This window comes from Sciurus vulgaris, assembly GCF_902686455.1.
Source record: "Sciurus vulgaris genome assembly, chromosome: 3".
In the NCBI taxonomy this organism is placed as follows: domain Eukaryota; kingdom Metazoa; phylum Chordata; class Mammalia; order Rodentia; family Sciuridae; genus Sciurus; species Sciurus vulgaris.
In genome coordinates, this window is record NC_136463.1 from 63,471,314 (window position 1) to 63,489,359 (window position 18,046).

Consider the following 18,046-nt stretch of genomic DNA (forward strand, 5'->3'; position numbering starts at 1 on the left):
GGAAGCAAAAAGACAAAGAACTCAGCCTGGAAGAAAGCAGAAGACAAGAAAGGAAATAGATACTTCCCGAAAGTGATTCACAAAATAAATATGACCATATTAAAAAAGAAAAAAAAGTCAAAAAATAAGGTAAAACAAGAGATAAAACAGCAAAAGAATAGGGGACTGGGGTTGTAGCTCAGTGGTAGAGTGCTTGCCTGGCACATATGAGGCACTGGGTTCAATTCTCAGCACCACATTAAAATAAATAAATAAAAAAAATAAAGGTATTGTGTCAATCTACAACTAAAAAAAATTAAAAAAATAAAAACCAAGGAATAAACAGAATAAAAGTAACATTATACATGTAATACTTAAAACATAAACATCAAAGAAGAGAACACAGAGTTAAAAACTATTATGTTGGGAAACACTGATGTAATCCAACACATATTAGAAAAAGGACTGAAGCACACTAAAGATTTATATGGAGAATAAAGTTACCCAGGAACTCAATAAACTAAATAGAAAACAGCATGAAGGAATAACACACAGAAAAAACTTCAAAATGAAAGAACTGAATCTGCAGACTTTAAAAGAGCATACCATATGCCAGCAGAGGGTGGGAACTGATAAGTAACTGATATTTAAACATAGCCTGTAAGTCACTGAACATGAAGTATAAAGAAAGAATTCTTCACGAATATAGGTGAAAATCAAATCAGGCTGGTCTTGACTTCTATGGATCAATATGAAATGTAAGATAAAATTCTGAAGGTAGAACTACAGTGGAACCCCAAACAGACACTCAACCAGGCAAACAGGCTGGTATCAGGGAAAATGAGCATCTCAGGAAAAAGTTTCTGAATTAAATCAAATTAGTCAAGAGAATCAAACTTAAGGGGGTAAAAAGAAGGAAGGGTAGATAAAATATAAATGTCCTTATTTTTAACACAGATTTTAAAATTGCTTTAGTTCTTTAAAAAATTGTTTACACTTTTGTCTTGTTTAAATCTTTGTGAGGGGGGTACTGAGGATTGAACCCAGGAATACTCTACCAATCAGCTACATCCCCAGCCCTTTTTATTTTGAGACAGGCTCTTGCTAAATTGCCAAGGCTGGCCTTGAACTTGAGATCCTCCTGCCTCGGCATCAGTATTCGCTAAGATTACAGGCATGCACCACTGAGCATGACTTCTTTTAATTTTCCCAGAAATTCAAGGAAGTTGCTTTCTTCTGGTAAAGAAAATTTATATGATTAAATCAGTTCCTTCAGTTGAAGTGATGTGTTGCATCACTTAAAATTTTTAAACCAAACAGTATGAAACTTTAAAATTTTTTGTTCAATTTCCTAATCACAATACAATCATCAAAATTGAGCAATTAATATTCATACTTCCATCTAATCCTCATAACTCACTCGAATTTAATCAATTGTTTCAATGATGTCTTTTTATTTTGGGGTGGGGTGGACAGTAATAGGGATTGAACCCACAGGTATGCTACCACTGAGCTACATCCCCAGCCTTTTCATTGAGACAGGTTTACCAAATGGGATCCTCCTGTCTCAGCCTCTCAAGCAGCTGGGATTACAGGTGAGCACCATCATGCCCAGTTCAATGATGCCCTTAATAGCAAATGCACATAAGTATCACACCTCTTCAAACTCCTTCAATCTGAAGTTTCTTAATTTTTATTTTACATTCAAGTTTGCAATTTTGAATATCAGAGACTGGTTATTTTTGTAAACATCCCTCAATTTGCCTAAGGCTTCCTCGTGATAAGATACAAATTATGTACCTTTAGCAAGAATATGACAGAAAAGATGCTGTGTTACTACTGTATTCTATTAAGTGACACATGATGTTAATTTGTCCCATTACTGGCAATATTATCATTGACCATCAGAATATGTCAGGTTTCTTCCCCTTTAAAATTACCTTTTAGCTGAGTATAGTGACATATCTATAGTCCCAGAAACAGGGGCCTGAGGCAGGAGACTCACAAGTTTGAGTTCAGCCTCAGCAACTTAGCAAGGTTCTAAGCAACTCAATGAGAGTCTGTCTCAAAATAAAACATTTTTTAAAAAAGGGCTGGGGATGCAGCTTAGTAGTTGAGCACCTCTGGGTTCAATCTCCAGAACTCAAAAAACAAAAACAAAAAAGAAACACCTCTTTTTAGTTTATAATTAGTAATTATGCTATTGGGAGGTACTTTAATCCTATAAATATCTTCTCATCAAATTTTCACCCACTTGTTTCGGTATTTATTGTAGGTTGAATAATGAATAAAACATACCTGCATCCTAATTCCTGGAACCTGTGAATGCTACCTTATATGGCAAAAGGGGACTTGGCAGGTTTGACTAATTAAGAGCTAAAATGAGGAGATCATCACAGAAGGGCCATAAATGCAATCACATGTATCCTCACAAAAGGAAAGCGGAGAAGAACTGACAGACCAAAGAGAAGGCAATATGACCAAAGTGGCATAGATTGGAATGATGCAGCCATAAATCAAGGAATGTCAACAGCCACAAGAAGCTGGAAGAGGAAGGACTGCATTCTCCCAGTTTCCAGATGGAGCACAGTCTGCTGACACTAGTGAAACAAATCTCAACTTCTTGCCTCCAGACAAAATAGTTGTTTTATTTTGTTATTTGGTAAGTTTCTACTGTTTTAAAGCACCAGATTTGTGGCAGCAGTCAATGGAAACTTATACAGCACTTATTAATGTTTCTTGCATGAGTTAGTCATGATGGTAGCCAAATGGTAATTTTCTAATTATATAATTCCTACCACATTTGTTAAGATGGCATTCTATTATAAGAAAAATCTTTGTATTCCAACCATGTATATTCATTTATCCAGGATTTATGAATTCCTATTTCAGGCAATAGACTCAAATCTGTTACTATCCTGATATTTAAGTTGTCCTAATTTGGCAATTTTAAGGCCCTGACACCAGTTTCTCTTGTCCTTTGACATAACTTCCTCACTCTTCTAGAACAATAAGATATTCTAGGGTCATCTTAGAATTTTCAAGCCTGCCAATCACATAAAAGCAGAGCACATAAAATTATGTATAGTATGCAATTCTTGATAACTATATTACTAGTTTTTGTATTTACTATACTATACTTTTTATTGTTAGAATGTACTCCTACTTAAGAAAATGGTTAAATCTAAAATGGTTTGCCATGTTATGCTAGTATACTTTTCATGTTTGTGCCTCTTAAATGCAACAGAAATCACATCAAATGACTACCTCTCCCATTTAGGCTTGTGTAAATACACTCTATGATGTTCACACAATGACAAATCAACTAACTATGCATTTATCAGAAGCATCACAATCTTTTGACTTTTTTCTTATTTGTGATGCTAGGGATTAAGTCCCGGCCCTCAGCATGCTAGGCAAGCAATCTACCACTGACCTACATCCCCAGTCCTGAAGAATCACATTCTTTAAGTGAAATGATGACTAAAACTTTCAACTTAGAATTCTATACTAGGTTAAATCAGCTTAACCAATAGTCAAAATACAGACATTTTTACATAAAAGAGTTTTACCATTCACAAACTTTCCTAAGTTTCTAAAAGATGTGCTTTAGAAATTGAACCAAGCTGGACACAGTGGCACACATCTGTAATCCTAGCGACTAGGGAGGCAGAAGCAGGAAGACTGCAAGTTGGAGGTCAGCCTTGGCAACTGAGCAAGACCCTGTCTCAAAATAAAAACAAAAAAAGGTTGGGGATGTAGCTCAGTAACAGAGCACCCCAAGGTTCAATCCTTAGCAGTTAAAAGAAAACAAAAAACGAACAAAAAAGAAGAAATTAAAAAAGAGAAAAATTGAACCAAGAAGGAAGGAGTGTAGTTAAAGAGGCAAAGGTGAGCTAACAAAGTATAGGCAATGCTCAAAAGGTGCTGACTATAGGAGAGAATAAAATAACTGGAGGAAAGAAAATACAAAGTTGAACCTTCAATTCAGTCTTAAGTTCTTTTTTTTTTAAACCATGGTTAAAACACATAAAAATATGGCATGCTTTAGAACATTTGTTCACTCAAACATAGATTTTTTTTTTTTTTTTTTTTAATTTAAGAATTACCCAGGAAAGCAGAAAGAGAATATAAAGCTTACAAAGCAGCAGGGGAAAAAAGAGGAAACTTAATCAATCCTAGACTGGAAAGGAGAAAAAAGCAAAAAAAAAGTACAGAAACAAAATTAGAAAACAAGAATCAAAACCAATTAAACCTCAAGTTGAATTTTATACCTAAATGCTATTTATAAAAGTTATCCAAAATTTACAACAGAAAGGCTAAAAGTTAAAAGGAAGATAAGCTGGGCATGGTAGCACAACCTGTAATCCCAGCAACTCAGTAGGTTGAGGCAGAAGCACAAGTTTCAAGACCAGTCTCAGCAACTTAGCAAGACCCTGCCTCAAAAAAAAAAAAAAAAAAAAAAAAGGCTAGGGATGTAGCTCAGTGGTAAAGTATCCCTGAGTTCAATATTGTAAAAAAAATAAAAATAAAATTAGAAAATAAAAGATTGCAAAAAAAAGCAGACAGCATTATATAATTAAATATACCTTTTGCTGTAGTAAGTGACCTCTTCATTAAAAGATACTAAAAACAAGGAAGAAATTAGAAAATAAGGTCTGGTGCAGTGGCACAAGCCTATAATTCCATCAACTCAGGAGGCTGAGGCAGGAGGATCACAAGTTTGAGACCAGCCTGGGCAACTCAGCAAGATCCTGTCTCAAAATCTAAACAAAATAAAGAGAGCTGGGGATGTAGGGGATGTAGCTCAGTGGTACAGCATCCCTGGGTTCAAACCCCAGTACCAAAAAAATAAAAAAGAAACTACAAAAAAGTGTAGTCATACATTCTGCTTTCATCTGCTCTGAGATTTGCAATTTGTTTCCTTATTTTTCTTCTCTTGATATCATGTTTTAGTCACCTAAGCTCAAACTCATTATTGCCTTTTTAAAATTCCTAATTGAATTTTGGCATCTAATAAAATTCTCTGTTCAAACTCCATTCTACAATAAAATAAAACAGAAAACATAACACATACCTTCCATCTTTCAGAGTGTTAACAATAAATCGATTAATCTGGCAAATACAATTACTGGACAATCGTTCTTCCTCAACGAGAGGGTTCAACTGTGTTGCCAACATAAAAGCTGGAAAGCACAAAGATTAGTTTACTCTCTAAAACATTTCAGTCTTAAGAATCTGAAAGCTAATCACAAAGAAAAAGAATGACTTAAATATGGTCCTATTCAAGGACTAATCAGATTGTGCCTGGTCAAAAACAGTATAATCAGTTGTGTGTTCAACATCTGCTGCTATTCTTAAATGTATATATTTCTTAAAGGACCAAAAATAATTTTTTTCATCCTTCAGGTTTCATGACAAAGACTAAAAAAATCTTTTCTAGGTCTTTCACATTGTGACTACAGAGATAGCAAGTCCATATTCCATAAATTCTTTCCTGTCTTCCTTTTAAAACTTCCTACACAGAAATAAAATACCCAAAAAGGCAAGTATAGGACAGCTAACCCATCACATTTACTAAATGTCAATATCATCCTTAGGGAAATTAATCAAAGAAAACATAGAGCACCAGTTAGTGAAAATTAATTAAGCCAACTGGCAGCCTTCCACTACATTCAGTCTATTGTTAGAATGCTCTCTACCAGCTGCAACTCAGAATAAAGTGCACAGTCCAGCAAATGCTGACTTCAGGAAGGTCCTAAAATATTGCAATCTAACTATTAGTTGTACTTTTATTATTTAAATACAAATTCTCAGATTTATATATCATACTTACATGATAGAGTGTTCAATCCATCACTCATAAGCAGTCGATAACGGGGTGGACTATTCCCTGTTGTAATGGGACGGATGTTCTAGGATAGAAAACTTGATTCGTTAGCCAGATTTTCTGCCCAATCCCCAGGGATAAGTAAAAACTAAGTGGTAGGAGAATGGGTTTGCCATTAGGTCAAGATAAAATGAGGGGCTGGGATTGTAGCTCAGTGGTAGAGTGCTTGTCTAGCATGTGTGAGGCACTGGGTTCAATCCTCAGCACTACATAGAAATAAATAAAATAAAGATGTTGTGTCCATCTCCAGCTAAAAATATTTTTCAAAAAATAAAATAAAATGAATTGCTAACCCATTCTCTTGCCACTTAAACCCAAACAAAAGAACAACTGGATTAGATGATTTTCCCATCAACCAGTCTCCTCTTACATCATTGAACACAATACAGATCAGAATAAAACAAACCTTCAATACCTCTGTGTTCTTGTCCCTAACTAAAATCTGGCTGACAATCATCCCCAAAATAATAATTTAAAAACAAGGTACCTAGTATAAACAAGATAATACATAGGAAACATACTAAAAAAAATAAAAATAAATCCTTGAACTGCAGAGGCTTACAATTGGGATGGAGATGGAAGTAGAAGGACATAAGCAACAGGTGCAGATAACAATATGGGGCAGAACTTATACATTTACATAAACTTGAAGTTCATTTTAGGTACCTTTCTGTAGGTTATATGTAAGGCAGATCTGAACAAGATAAACCTAAAAGCAAGGCGGCAAGTAGAGACTGTAATGATGCATTATAGTCATCTGCCAACCACGGAAAAGAACACAGATGCAAAGCATTAAATCTGAAACACTCCCCCCACAAAAGTTTAACTTTAGCTCACATATTTAAAAAAAAAAAAAAAAAGGTCTGGTTCCTTTCCCAGGTATTATGTGGACTAGCCTACTTTTTTTGCAATGTTGGAGAGAATTACTTAAAGTGGACGAATCTGTATGTCCTTCATCAAACATATTTTATGTGAGTCTAAAAAATGTTCAACATCCTGAATTCGGAGAAAATTGCTCCAAAGACCTTACTGGAACAAATGGCAAAATTTCAATAAAGAAGATGTAATAGATAAAGTATACAGGTACTCACAATGACCTGGAGAATGGGTTTTATGGATGTATCTCCCTGTTGCATTATGGCCTGAAAAGAGTAAAAACAGATTGTAAGAAATGCACTCAAATCTCAATTAAAAACCAACATTTTTTATAGTTTGATATTTGGAATAAACTACACATAATATTTTGCAAAAGCCTATTCAGGGGGGCATGGTGGTGCACGCCTGGAATCCCAGGAAGACTGAGGCAGGATTCCAAGTTCAAGGCCAGTCTCAGCAACTTGAAAGACCTAGTCTCAAAATAAAAAATAAAAAGGGTTGGGGATGTGACTCTGGTAAAGTACCTCTGGGTTAAATCACTAGTACCAACAGACAAAATAAAAAAGAGCCAATTCAGAGTCAGTCATTTGAAAAGTCTAATTTATCATCCTGGACAATTCATAGAGATGCCTGTTTTGAAGGAAAACAACAAATAGTATCTGTTGCCAAAAGTAAAAGTGTTTCCTTGTAAAAATGAGAACTTTTAAACATTTATATTTACTACCATCAACTTTAAAGTTTCCCAATACTTATAAACTTTTCTCATGAAATCACTGGTAATATTAATGAATTTGAGTTTTTGATATTATGAAATACATCTGCATAATGCAATAAGCTAATACTTTCCAAATGGCTAGTACATATTAAAAATAGCACACAGGGAGCTCAGTGTGGTGACACATGCCCGTAATGCCAGCTAGTCCAGAGGTTGTGGAGGATTCAAAATTTGAGGCCAGCCTGGACAACTTAGGGAGACCCTGTATGAAAATTAAATTTATAAAGTTCTGGGAATGTACCTCAGTAGTAGAGCACCTACCTAGCCTGCATGAGGCCCTGGGTTCAATCCCCAGCATCATCACCAAAAAAAAAAAAAAAAAAAAAGAAAGAAAAGAAAGAAAGGGGCCAGGAAAGGCTTTGAAAACACTCCTCCCTTTTTCATTTACATTATTTTGTGTGAGGCCAGATTTCCTTCATAGAGTTCAAACCAAAGAAGACTGACTGAAAACCTAGGTATCATGTTTCCTAACAAGCACCAGATTAATGAAACATACAAAAATGTAAAACATACCACACGTTTTGTTTTGAAATGTTTTCATTAAATATTATTTGTTAATGGATGAGTGTACTATTTTAAATGAGTAAACATTTTTAAACATCTTAGCTCCCATAAAAACACAAGCTCCCAGGTGGGCCTCGAGTGATTTTTTTAAGAGTATAAAGACAATTCTAACAAAATTATGGACTGAATGTTTGTGTCTCCCCAAATTCATATGTTGCAACCCTATTCTCCAATATGATTATATTAGGTAAAGCCACTGGAAAGTAATTAGTTTTAGGTGAGGTCATAAACATGGAACAACCCCTCCCCCAATGGGATAAGAGATCAGTGCTCTCTCCCTGCAAAAGCACAGACATCATGTGAATGTACAGCAAGATGAAAACAGTCTAAGAGCCAAGAAGAGGGCTCTCACCAAGAATCAAACCTACTGGCACCTTGATATTGGACTCCCAGCCTCCAGAAATGAAAAAAATAAGTGTCAGTTTAAGCCACCCAGGCTATGATATTTTTTTATAGCAGTCAAAGTTGACTAAGATACATGGTCTGAAAGCAATCATTTTAAAGGAAAGAATACAGCTAATAATCAATAGTGACAAATATGAATCATGAAATAAAAAAACGCAAATAATCCAGAAGAAGTCAGGAAACCTAAAAAATACACACACAAATAGAAAACAAATAGCCACATGAAAAACTTAAAACTTATATACTTATACTAGGTGTAAGTGGGTTTGAGTGCTCCAATTAAAAGCCAAAAATTGTCAGAATGAACTATCTGCTGTCCACAAGAAAGGCAATTAAAACATAAAAAGACAAATTAAAAGTCAAACATTGGGCCAGGCACAGTAGTGCAAGCCTGTAATCATAGTAACTTGGGAGGCTGAGGCAGAAGGATGGCAAGTTTAAGACCAGCCTCAGTAATTTAGCAAGACCCTCAATCACTTAGTGAAACCCTGTCTCAAAATAAAAAATAAAAAGGGCTGGGAGAGCAACCCTGGGTTCAATCCCCAGTAAACCACATCTCCCCAAAAAACCCATAAAAGTGAAGTACCCTTCCCAATTTGTCTTAAAGTTGCAAGGCAACAGCTATAAAGTAAATGAGGACTACAATTTGTGATCACTTCCTAGGCTTCAGCATTTATAAATTCCTAATTTATTCAAATAATCACTCTGACAACTGTTCTTCCCCTTCCTGTTTTCTCCCAAGCTGCCTTTCTTCCCCATCCACCTCTGTACCTTTCTTTCCACTGCCTCATTCATTCATGCAACTAGCAAACATTTATTGGGCACCTAAAACCTGTAGTAGTACTCCAGGAATCCAGCAAAAAAATGCAAGACATAATTACGAGTCTCATGGAATTCACAATCTGAGGGGAAGGCACAGAAAATAATATAAACTAAAAAAAAAAAAAAACACAGAAAAATGTAAACATACACCTGTGACTATTTTTTAAATATATTTTTTAGTTATTGATGGGCCTTTATTTATTTATATATATATGTATATATATACATACATATATATGCGGTGCTGAGTATCAAACCTAGCACCTCACACATACTAGGCAAATGCACCACCAGTGAGACACAACCGCAGCCCCTACATCTGTGATTATTAATAACAGGAAATATACACTAAACATTTACTATGTATCAGGCACCACCTGTAATCCCAGCAACTACAGAGGCTGAGGAAGGAGGATGGCAAGTTTGAGACCAGTCTCAGCAGTTTACCATGTATCAGGCAGTGGGCTAAGCACTTTAAAATGTAATAACACACTTAATCCTCCCACTAATATTATGCAATAAGTAACAGGTATAATTACCCTCATTTTACAGGAAAGGAAAAGAGGTTATATTGAGCCCAAAGTCGCACATCTATCGCACATCTAAGAAGTGAATAAAGAGGAATTAAGGTCTCAAAGTAAAGAGATTTAAGCCAGCCAAAGCAGTGCATGCCTATAATCCCAGTGACATAGGAAGCTGAGGCAGCAGGATCCCAAGTTCAAAGCCAGCGTCAGCAATTTAGCAATGTCCTTAGCAAATCAATGAGACCCTGTCTTAAAATGAAAAATAAAAATGGCTGGGGATGTAGCTCAGTGGTTAAGCCCCTGAGTTCAATCCCTGATACCAAAAAAAAAAAAAAAAAAAAAAAAAAAAAATTTAGTTCAGTAAGAAAAGTCTAAGTGAAATCAAGACTTCCCTGAAGCAATAATTGATCTAATTTGAACATTATGTTAGATAGTGAGGAAGGAGTGAAGAACAACTTAGGAAATAGGCAGAATAAAAAGAATGATAAGGGGCTGGGGTTGTAGCTCAGTGGCAGAGCCTTTGCCTGGCATGTGTGAGGACATGGGTTCCATCCTCAGTACCACATATAAATAAATAAAATAAAGGTCCGCTGACAACTAAGAAAAATTAAAAGAAAAAAAGAAAAAGAATGACCAGGGCACCAAGAGAAGACAAGAGTATACAATACACATACTAAATGGGAATGGTGGGAGGAAGGTATGACAAGTGAGAGGAGCTCCAGCAAGAGATGATGATTCTAGTGTGGGTGAAGAAAAGTAAATGGGTTTAAAAGATCTATATAGAGCTAACTCATACTTCACTGAGTCATGGACTGGGCATCCATAGTGATGGAGAATGTAGGAAGAATGTCTCCTCCATTTCTTGCTAGCATAACTTTTGGATAAAGGTGTCATCCACTAAGATAACTACATCAAGAGGTCCCGAATTAAGGACCCGTTATCTAACGGATTTGCTGAATTTAAGAGGCCTTTGAGAATCAGTAGGCAGACAGATTACAGAAGCTTGACTTTAGAGTAAAGGTAACTGACACAAAGAAATCAGTGCAACTGACAAAGTAGTAAGCAATTGACATCTAGATGGCAATGAAATTGCCTTAGGAGAAGAGGACCTAGAGGGAATCTGGAATGAACAGATATTTACAAAAAGAGGCCTACAAATACGATGGGAGAGACCAGCTGAGTCACAGAACCCAAAAGAACACTGTTACCAAAAGGAAGCACTTATCAACAGGCCCAAACAATTCTGAGAATTCACGTAAGTTGAAATTTGAAAAGTGGATTTGGCGACTTGAACTGGTAACTTAAGCCAGTTTTCTACAGTGATCAGGGGAATGTCTGATTGGAGAGTGCTAAAGAGCTAACGGAAGGTACGGAAATGAAATAGGGGGAAGGAGACAACTCCAGGAAAGTTTGGGGATGGATGGGGGAAGGGGAGGAAACAGTGGTTGCAGAAGAAGGGCGACTGGGGGGATCCTTTGTTTTGTTTCTTAAATTAGAAGAAATGTGAGCCTACTTAAAGACGACGAAAAAAATCTTTTCAGGAAAGACTGATAGGAGAGACTCTTAGGCGGTCCCCCCTCGGTCCTCCGCTTCTCCCCTCCAGCATTCTTTCCCCACCGCCCGCGGCTCCCTCTCGCTCCGCCCCCCACAACTACGGGCCTACAGCCTCCCGAGGACACCGGCTCGATTCCCAGACGTCTCCTCACCGCAATGGCCCCCTCGCTCAAGTGGCCGACCATGGTTCCACAGCACTAACTCCCGCGCTCGCGCTCTTCGGCTCCGCAGCTTCACTACCGGGGTCCCGCGGGCTGTGCAGCGATTGGATCGAGGAGCTGTGCGCGCCACTCACGCCCCCGACGTGCGCGTGGCGCTGGGGCGGGCCTAGGCGCAGAACAGCCATCGCATTGGCCGAGGCGCGGCGGGAGGCCCACGTGACTCTCCCGAGGCAGGGTTCGAGGCCTAGTGGCGGGATGGCCTGGGGGTGGGACACAGAACCAAGCAGCGCGCCAAGTGATTGGCGGGAGCCCCTGGAGGCGCCGGCGCTCTGTTCCCAGATCATCGCGGGCTTTCGGAAGCGTATCCGCCGAGGCCTTTGGCAGATGGGCAGCCTGGTAGCCCAGAGGGTAGAGCTGTTTTCTGATAACTGTTTTTAAATATAGTCAAAGCAGTGGACCCGGTGCCTTCGGCAACCCACTGCAGGCCCCCCCGCCCGTGCCAGGCCCAGAGCTTGGCACTGTGGGATCCCTTGAAGGTAAATAGGATCGGGTCCGAGCCCTCAGATGTGAGCAGTCTGGGGAATTTCTGCCCACAGGATCCCACACTCAAGGTAGACGAGGTATGGGCCCCTAGTGTAGTCAAGACTGCTGGAAAATCAAGGGAGGCTACCCAAAGGAGGTGCCATTTGAACTCAGTCCAGTTAAGTGTGGGGATTTGCCAGGTGGACTCCAAGTGACCGTCGATTCTGGAAGAACAAATGCCCTATGCAAAAACACTGGAGAGATGAAATCACCTGGCAAGCTGGGGATAGCAATGAGTAGTTCATTACGGTAGGAAACAGAGGTAGAGGAGAATTAGAAAGTAAGCCAAGGGGCGCTGGGGATATAGGTCTGTTGGTAGAGTGCTTGCCTCACATGCACAAGGCCCTGGGTTCAATCCCCAGCCCAAAGGGGGGGGGGGGGGGGGAGAGAAGTAAACCAAGGGCCAAATAATGACGAATTTGTACTGGGTTTCTCTGTGTGCTAGGAGGAACGTTATTGACGGCAGAGGACTGAGGTCTCTGCCAATGTTCAGAATAGATTTGAAGGGGAAGGAAGAATGGGATTGAGGGGATGGAGACTATTACAACACTCTGGAAATAATCCTCCAAAGAGCCGTGAGGGGTATAGACCTATAATCGCAGTTACTTGGGTGGCTGAGGCAGAAGGATTGCAGGTTCAAGGCTAGACCCAGACACACATACAATGTTGAGGGCTTTAACAGAGAGAATGACCTGGAGATTGAAGGAGAAAACTGATCTTTGGAGAGAAATATTTAACTTAATAGTTGCTGGAGTGAGTGAAAAATAAAAATCTGGATTGACTTGGGCAACTGTGGTAGATGGAAATAAAGGATGGAGATGGTAGCTATCTACTGTAGTGTGATTATCTTTGTATAATCACTCTCTAGCATAATTCCTGGAACAAAGTAGGGCTTTTGATCAATGTTTCTGAATGAAAGGACATTGAATGGGTTGGTGTGACAAAATATCAATCCTTCTTCAGCATATGAACAACTATAGGCGACCATAAGAATGACTTTGTTGCTTTACATTTGCTTGGATGAAATCTTGATTTTGTAGAATTGTGCATTTGTAGAAATCTGAGTTCTTAATTTCTTATTCACTTTTTAGACCTGAAGTAACATGGATCTGCCCATGGATGAATGGAAATCATACCTATTTCAGAAGTGGTTTTTACTCCCGAAGTCTGTTCAGGTCACAATTTCTACAGCAAAGACTTTGAGTGATATATTTCTTCACTCCTCTTCGCTTCTTCAGTAAGTGAATGGAAGCTTTAACCAGGGAAGTTTTGATCTGAGAAATGTTCTCTTTTGTCATTTGCTGTGAAGTAATATCTCTTTGATGGAAAGGTTAACTTCAGATTTATATATTTTGAGGAATTTAGCAGTTCTTGCTGTTTTCAGGGTTTTTTTCTAACTTATTGATGGTACAACAGGTATGGATGACTGTTTTGCTTTTTCACTGTCTGTGTTTCAGTAATTCAGTGCCTTGCTATGTCACTAGGTTGTGAGCCTTACCATCTCCCAAAGGTCCTCAGTAAGAAATATACTTTAGATCACTACCTAGTAGACACACACACACATACACGTAGAAAACTAAAAGTGAGTTTCAAGCTTTGTTTTGAGACAGGGTCTCACAAAGATGCCGAGGCTGGCCTTCAACTTGTGATCCTCCTGCTTCAGCCCCCTAAATGGCTTGGAATTACAGGTGTGCACCACCAAACCCAGATGATCACCTATTTTGTACCAACCACTGTGTTAGATGCTTAAAATACATCTGTGAACCAAAAGATAGATAACTAGACAGGGATCTTAATGTGGAAGGGTGTCTGATAGGTTTAAGCAACAGGTTTAAAAAGACTAGCATGGATGAATAGAGTAAGCCAGAGTGATGATAGTAGAAAATAACTTCAGAGAGGTAGTGGGGCATGCGTAGGAGTTGGGGAAGAACAGGTGGCTACAAGGAATTGGGGACCTTAGACCTACAATCACAGGGAACTATCTTCTGCCAACAACCTGAATGAACTCCATATAAGGTCTCCACTTTGACCTTGTGAGATCTTAAACAAAGAATAAAACCAGGCCTGCCTGGACTTCTGACCTATAGAACTGTGAGGATAATGATAAACAGCTATTCCTTTTTTTTTTTTGGTACCAAGGATTGAACCAGGGTGCCTAACCACTTAACCACATCACCAGCCCATTTTATTTTTTATTTTGAGACAGTCTCCCTAAGTTGCTGAGGCTGGCTTTGAACTTGTGATCTTTCTTCTGAGCTATTGGGATCACAGATGTGTGCCACCTCACCCACCCAGCATAAATGGGTATTCTTTTTTTTTTTTTAGATGTTGATAGACCTTTATTTTATTCATTTATTTATATGTGGTGCTGAGAATCAAACCCAGTGCCTCACTCATACTAGGCAAATGCTCTACCACTGAGCCACAATCCCAGCCCCTTAATGGGTATTCTTTTAAGCTGCTAAATTGTGGTAATTTGAACAATAAAAAACTGATGTGAGTTTTGAGAGAAGAGTAATACGATCTGATTATATTTTAAAACAGAGATTAGCAAACTACAGCCCCAAAGGTAAATCCATCCCACTGCCTGTTATTGTATAGCCCACAGCTAATAATGGTTTTTAACAGATAAACAGTTGTAATTGATTTGACGATAAGGACCTCTGGCTTTGAACACTAATTAAGCAAAATGGTGTCCGTTTTTTAAAAAAGAATTCCATTTTTTACAATAATAGACCTGAATTACAAAAAAATTGTTATATATTATTATTATATTTTGAATTTCTTCAATAAAAAGGTTTTAGAAATTTGTTTTTGTTACGATTACATATGTAAGCACCTTGGATTTGTCTCTTGGCTCACAAAGCCTAAATATTTACTCTCTGGCCTATACGGAAAAAGTTTGCTGACCCTTGTTTTAAAGGAATACTCTGACTGCCGTGTTGAGGATAGACGGGAGAAGTAGCAAGGGTGGAAGCAGAGATGACTGTAGGGCTATTGCATTAACCCAGACTAGAGAAAAGATGATAGTAACTTGGGCCAGAGTGGCCGTTGTGGGGATGGAGAGAAGTGCCTGGATTTGAGGTATAGATTTAATAGCTTTCCTGATGGGTGGAATGTGGTGTGTTAGAGAATGTAAAAAGCAACTCTCTAAAGGTAGAAGAATGAGATTGTCATCACTGGAGAAGGCTACAGATGTGGCTGTTTCCATGAAGACTTCATACTGGAGTTTTAGATGTCTAGTAGGCTCCCTCAGCTAACAATGTTTTTGTTTTGTTTTGCTTTTTTTGTTGTTTTTTTTACCGATTAGTGAATTGCAGTTGGTGGTATCTAAATGAGTCTGGAGTTTAGGAGAGAGACCTGGAGTAGAGATACAAATATAGAAGTTGAGCCAAGCGCAATGGTGTAAGTCTATAATCCCAGCAACTTGGGAGGCTGAGGCAGGATTGCAAGTTCAAAGCCAGCATCAGCAACTTAGTGAGACCTTGTCTCTAAAAATAAAATGTATATAAAAAAGGGGGGTGCTGGAGATGTGATTCAGTGAACGCCCCTGGGTTCAGTCTCCTGTACCCCCCCCCAAAAAAAAATGGACGTTGAACATGACCTTAAGAGCCATGAAACTGGATAAGTTCACCAAGCAAGAGAGTATAAATACTTACTGCATATAATGCACTTTGATATTTTCCCTTCTACTTAGCTCATTTTAAAAATGCTAATTAGGACCCACTAAATTAATTTCATGACCCATTGAGTCATAACCTATAGTTTGGAAAATAATGTCTGAAACTCTACAGGGTCTGTGAATTTCCTTTGCAGAATTTCCAAAAATGATAAAGAACTACTGGTGAAACTTTGGAAAACAGGCAGTTGTTTCAATACAGTTTATTCGCAGAAAAATGTAATAACGAGAATCATCTGATATTTTGGTGCACAATATAAATTAAAGAAGAGATTTCCTGATTGTTTAATATCAAGTTCCTTAAGACTCCAGCCTAGGTTTTCTTTCCTGTTCACTGTATCTCAACTGAAATAGTCACATTCACACCTATGACTTCAGTTACCTTCTATATGCTGATTACTCTTAAAATTGTATCTCTACCCCTGACCTGTTCTATGACTCAGGTGTCTGAATCCAGCTGACTACTTGAAAGTGTCAAAGATACTTAAAATCAAGCATAACCAAAACCAAACTCAGGATCAGACCCTCAAATTTATATTCCCTTTCAGTAATTCCTATCTTAGTGAATGGCACTAGCTTATATTCATTTCCTGAACAAGAAACCTAAGAGCCATTCCATATTAAACACTGAACTCATCATCTTCCCCCAGGCTATGTCATATCATCTTCTGTAATCCCTTAATGAATTGCATTACATCTGTTCATTTACTACCCAGAAACCTAGGAGAAATGCCTAATCTTTCCTTTCCCCTCACATCCCAAGTTACTCTCAAATCTTGTCTAGTGTAGTACTGTGAATGCTATATTCCTTCAGCAAATGGACTTTTGCTTCTGCATAGGATATGATAGATCACAGCAGGCAACACTCCAGATGCAACTAAAAATCACTTATTTAATAATAAACATTTTTAAAGACATGAGATAACGACAAGAACTAGGTAGACTAAAATTGCAGAGGGACAACTGCTTCCTAGGTGATCACTAGCTTTTTCTTTCCTAGGGATAATTTCAGTTCAAGGGCCAAGTGCAGTGGAGCACCGTGTAATCTCAGCAGCTCAGGAGGCTGAGGAAGAAGGATCAGAGTTCAGCAACAACAGTCAGGCGCTAAGCAACTCAGTGAGACTCTGTCTTTAAATAAAATACAAAATAAGACTGGAGATGTGACTCAGTGGTTGAGTGCCCCTGAGTTCAATCCCTGGTACCCCCCACCTCCAAATTTCAGGCCAAGGATCAGGCTGGACCCTACAAGTGAAAGTGTCCTGGAGGAAATAGAAGCCAACAGAGATACCCTCATCTTTTTTTTTTTTTTTTTTTTTTTTTTGGTGGTGCTGGGGATCAAACCCAGAGTCTCACACATGCTAGGCACCACTCCACCACTGAGCTATACTCAGCCCACTAGCAGACCTCTTGCAGATATCTGGGACTGGAAGTAGCCCACACTCAAGCTCCAATTGCAAAGTCAGTCTTCCTTAATTCTCAAGAAGTATAGGAGGCCAACAAAAAAAGCAAAATGAAATTTGTTGTCCTGCAATGCTAAGGAGCAAAATCCCAATAGTAGGGGCCCACAAAAAACACTGATGATCTCTCTGTTAAGACATCTGCCAGATTTTGAAAGCTGTGGTCCAGTAAATTAAAAATCTAAGATCAAAACCTCCTGAGACCAAAACTTTTTTTTGTTCTTTTTAGTTATATATGACAGTAGAATGTATTTTGAGATATCATACATACATGGAGTATAAATTCCCATTTTTGTGGTTGTACGTGATACGGAGTTACACTGGTTGTGTATTCATATATGAACATAGGAAAGTTATGTCTAGTTCATTCTACTGTTTTTCCCATTCCCATCTCCCTTCCCTTCCCCCAACACTCCCCCTGTCCAGTCTGGTGGAACATGCTCCCTCCACCCCACCACCTGTTGTGAATCAGCATCCAAATATCAGAGAGAACATTCAGCCTTTGGTTTTTGGAGGTTGGCTTATTTCACTTAGCATGATAGTCTCCAGTTCCATCCATTTACAGGCAAATGCCATAATTTCATTCTTCCTTATGGCTGAGTAATATTTCATTGTGTATATGTACCACATTTTCTTTATCCATTCATCTGTTGAAGGGCATCTAGGTTGGTTCCCTAGCTTAGCTGTTGTGAATTAAGCTGCTATAAACGTTGATATGGCTGTTTCACTATAGCGTGCTGATTTTAAGTCCTTTGGGTATATTACCAAGGAGTGGGAT

At 38.5% G+C, this 18,046-nt stretch overlaps 2 protein-coding genes across 6 annotated transcripts in view; one reads left to right on the forward strand and one right to left on the reverse strand.

The window, feature by feature from the left end:
• Positions 1-11,697, reverse strand: part of RPA1 (replication protein A1) — a 47,858-nt gene extending 36,161 nt beyond the window's left edge. The window contains 4 exon segments of the mRNA XM_079130854.1: positions 5,057-5,165; positions 5,816-5,894; positions 6,961-7,011; positions 11,542-11,697. Of these exon segments, the coding sequence (XP_078986980.1) occupies positions 5,057-5,165; positions 5,816-5,894; positions 6,961-7,011; positions 11,542-11,574 (272 nt within the window). The 5' untranslated portion in view covers positions 11,575-11,697.
• Positions 11,698-11,836: 139 nt separating this feature from the next.
• SMYD4 (SET and MYND domain containing 4) overlaps positions 11,837-18,046 on the forward strand; it is a 42,683-nt gene continuing 36,473 nt past the window's right edge. For 2 of the 5 annotated variants that reach the window (XM_079130818.1, XM_079130814.1), the window contains exons 1-2: positions 11,837-12,086; positions 13,224-13,369. In XM_079130818.1, coding sequence (XP_078986944.1) covers positions 13,236-13,369 — 134 coding nt within the window. In that variant the 5' untranslated portion in view covers positions 11,837-12,086; positions 13,224-13,235. Of the gene's footprint in view, positions 12,171-13,223; positions 13,370-15,278; positions 15,538-18,046 lie in introns of those variants that run through there. The other 3 variants (XM_079130815.1, XM_079130816.1, XM_079130817.1) reach the window with 3 other exon arrangements.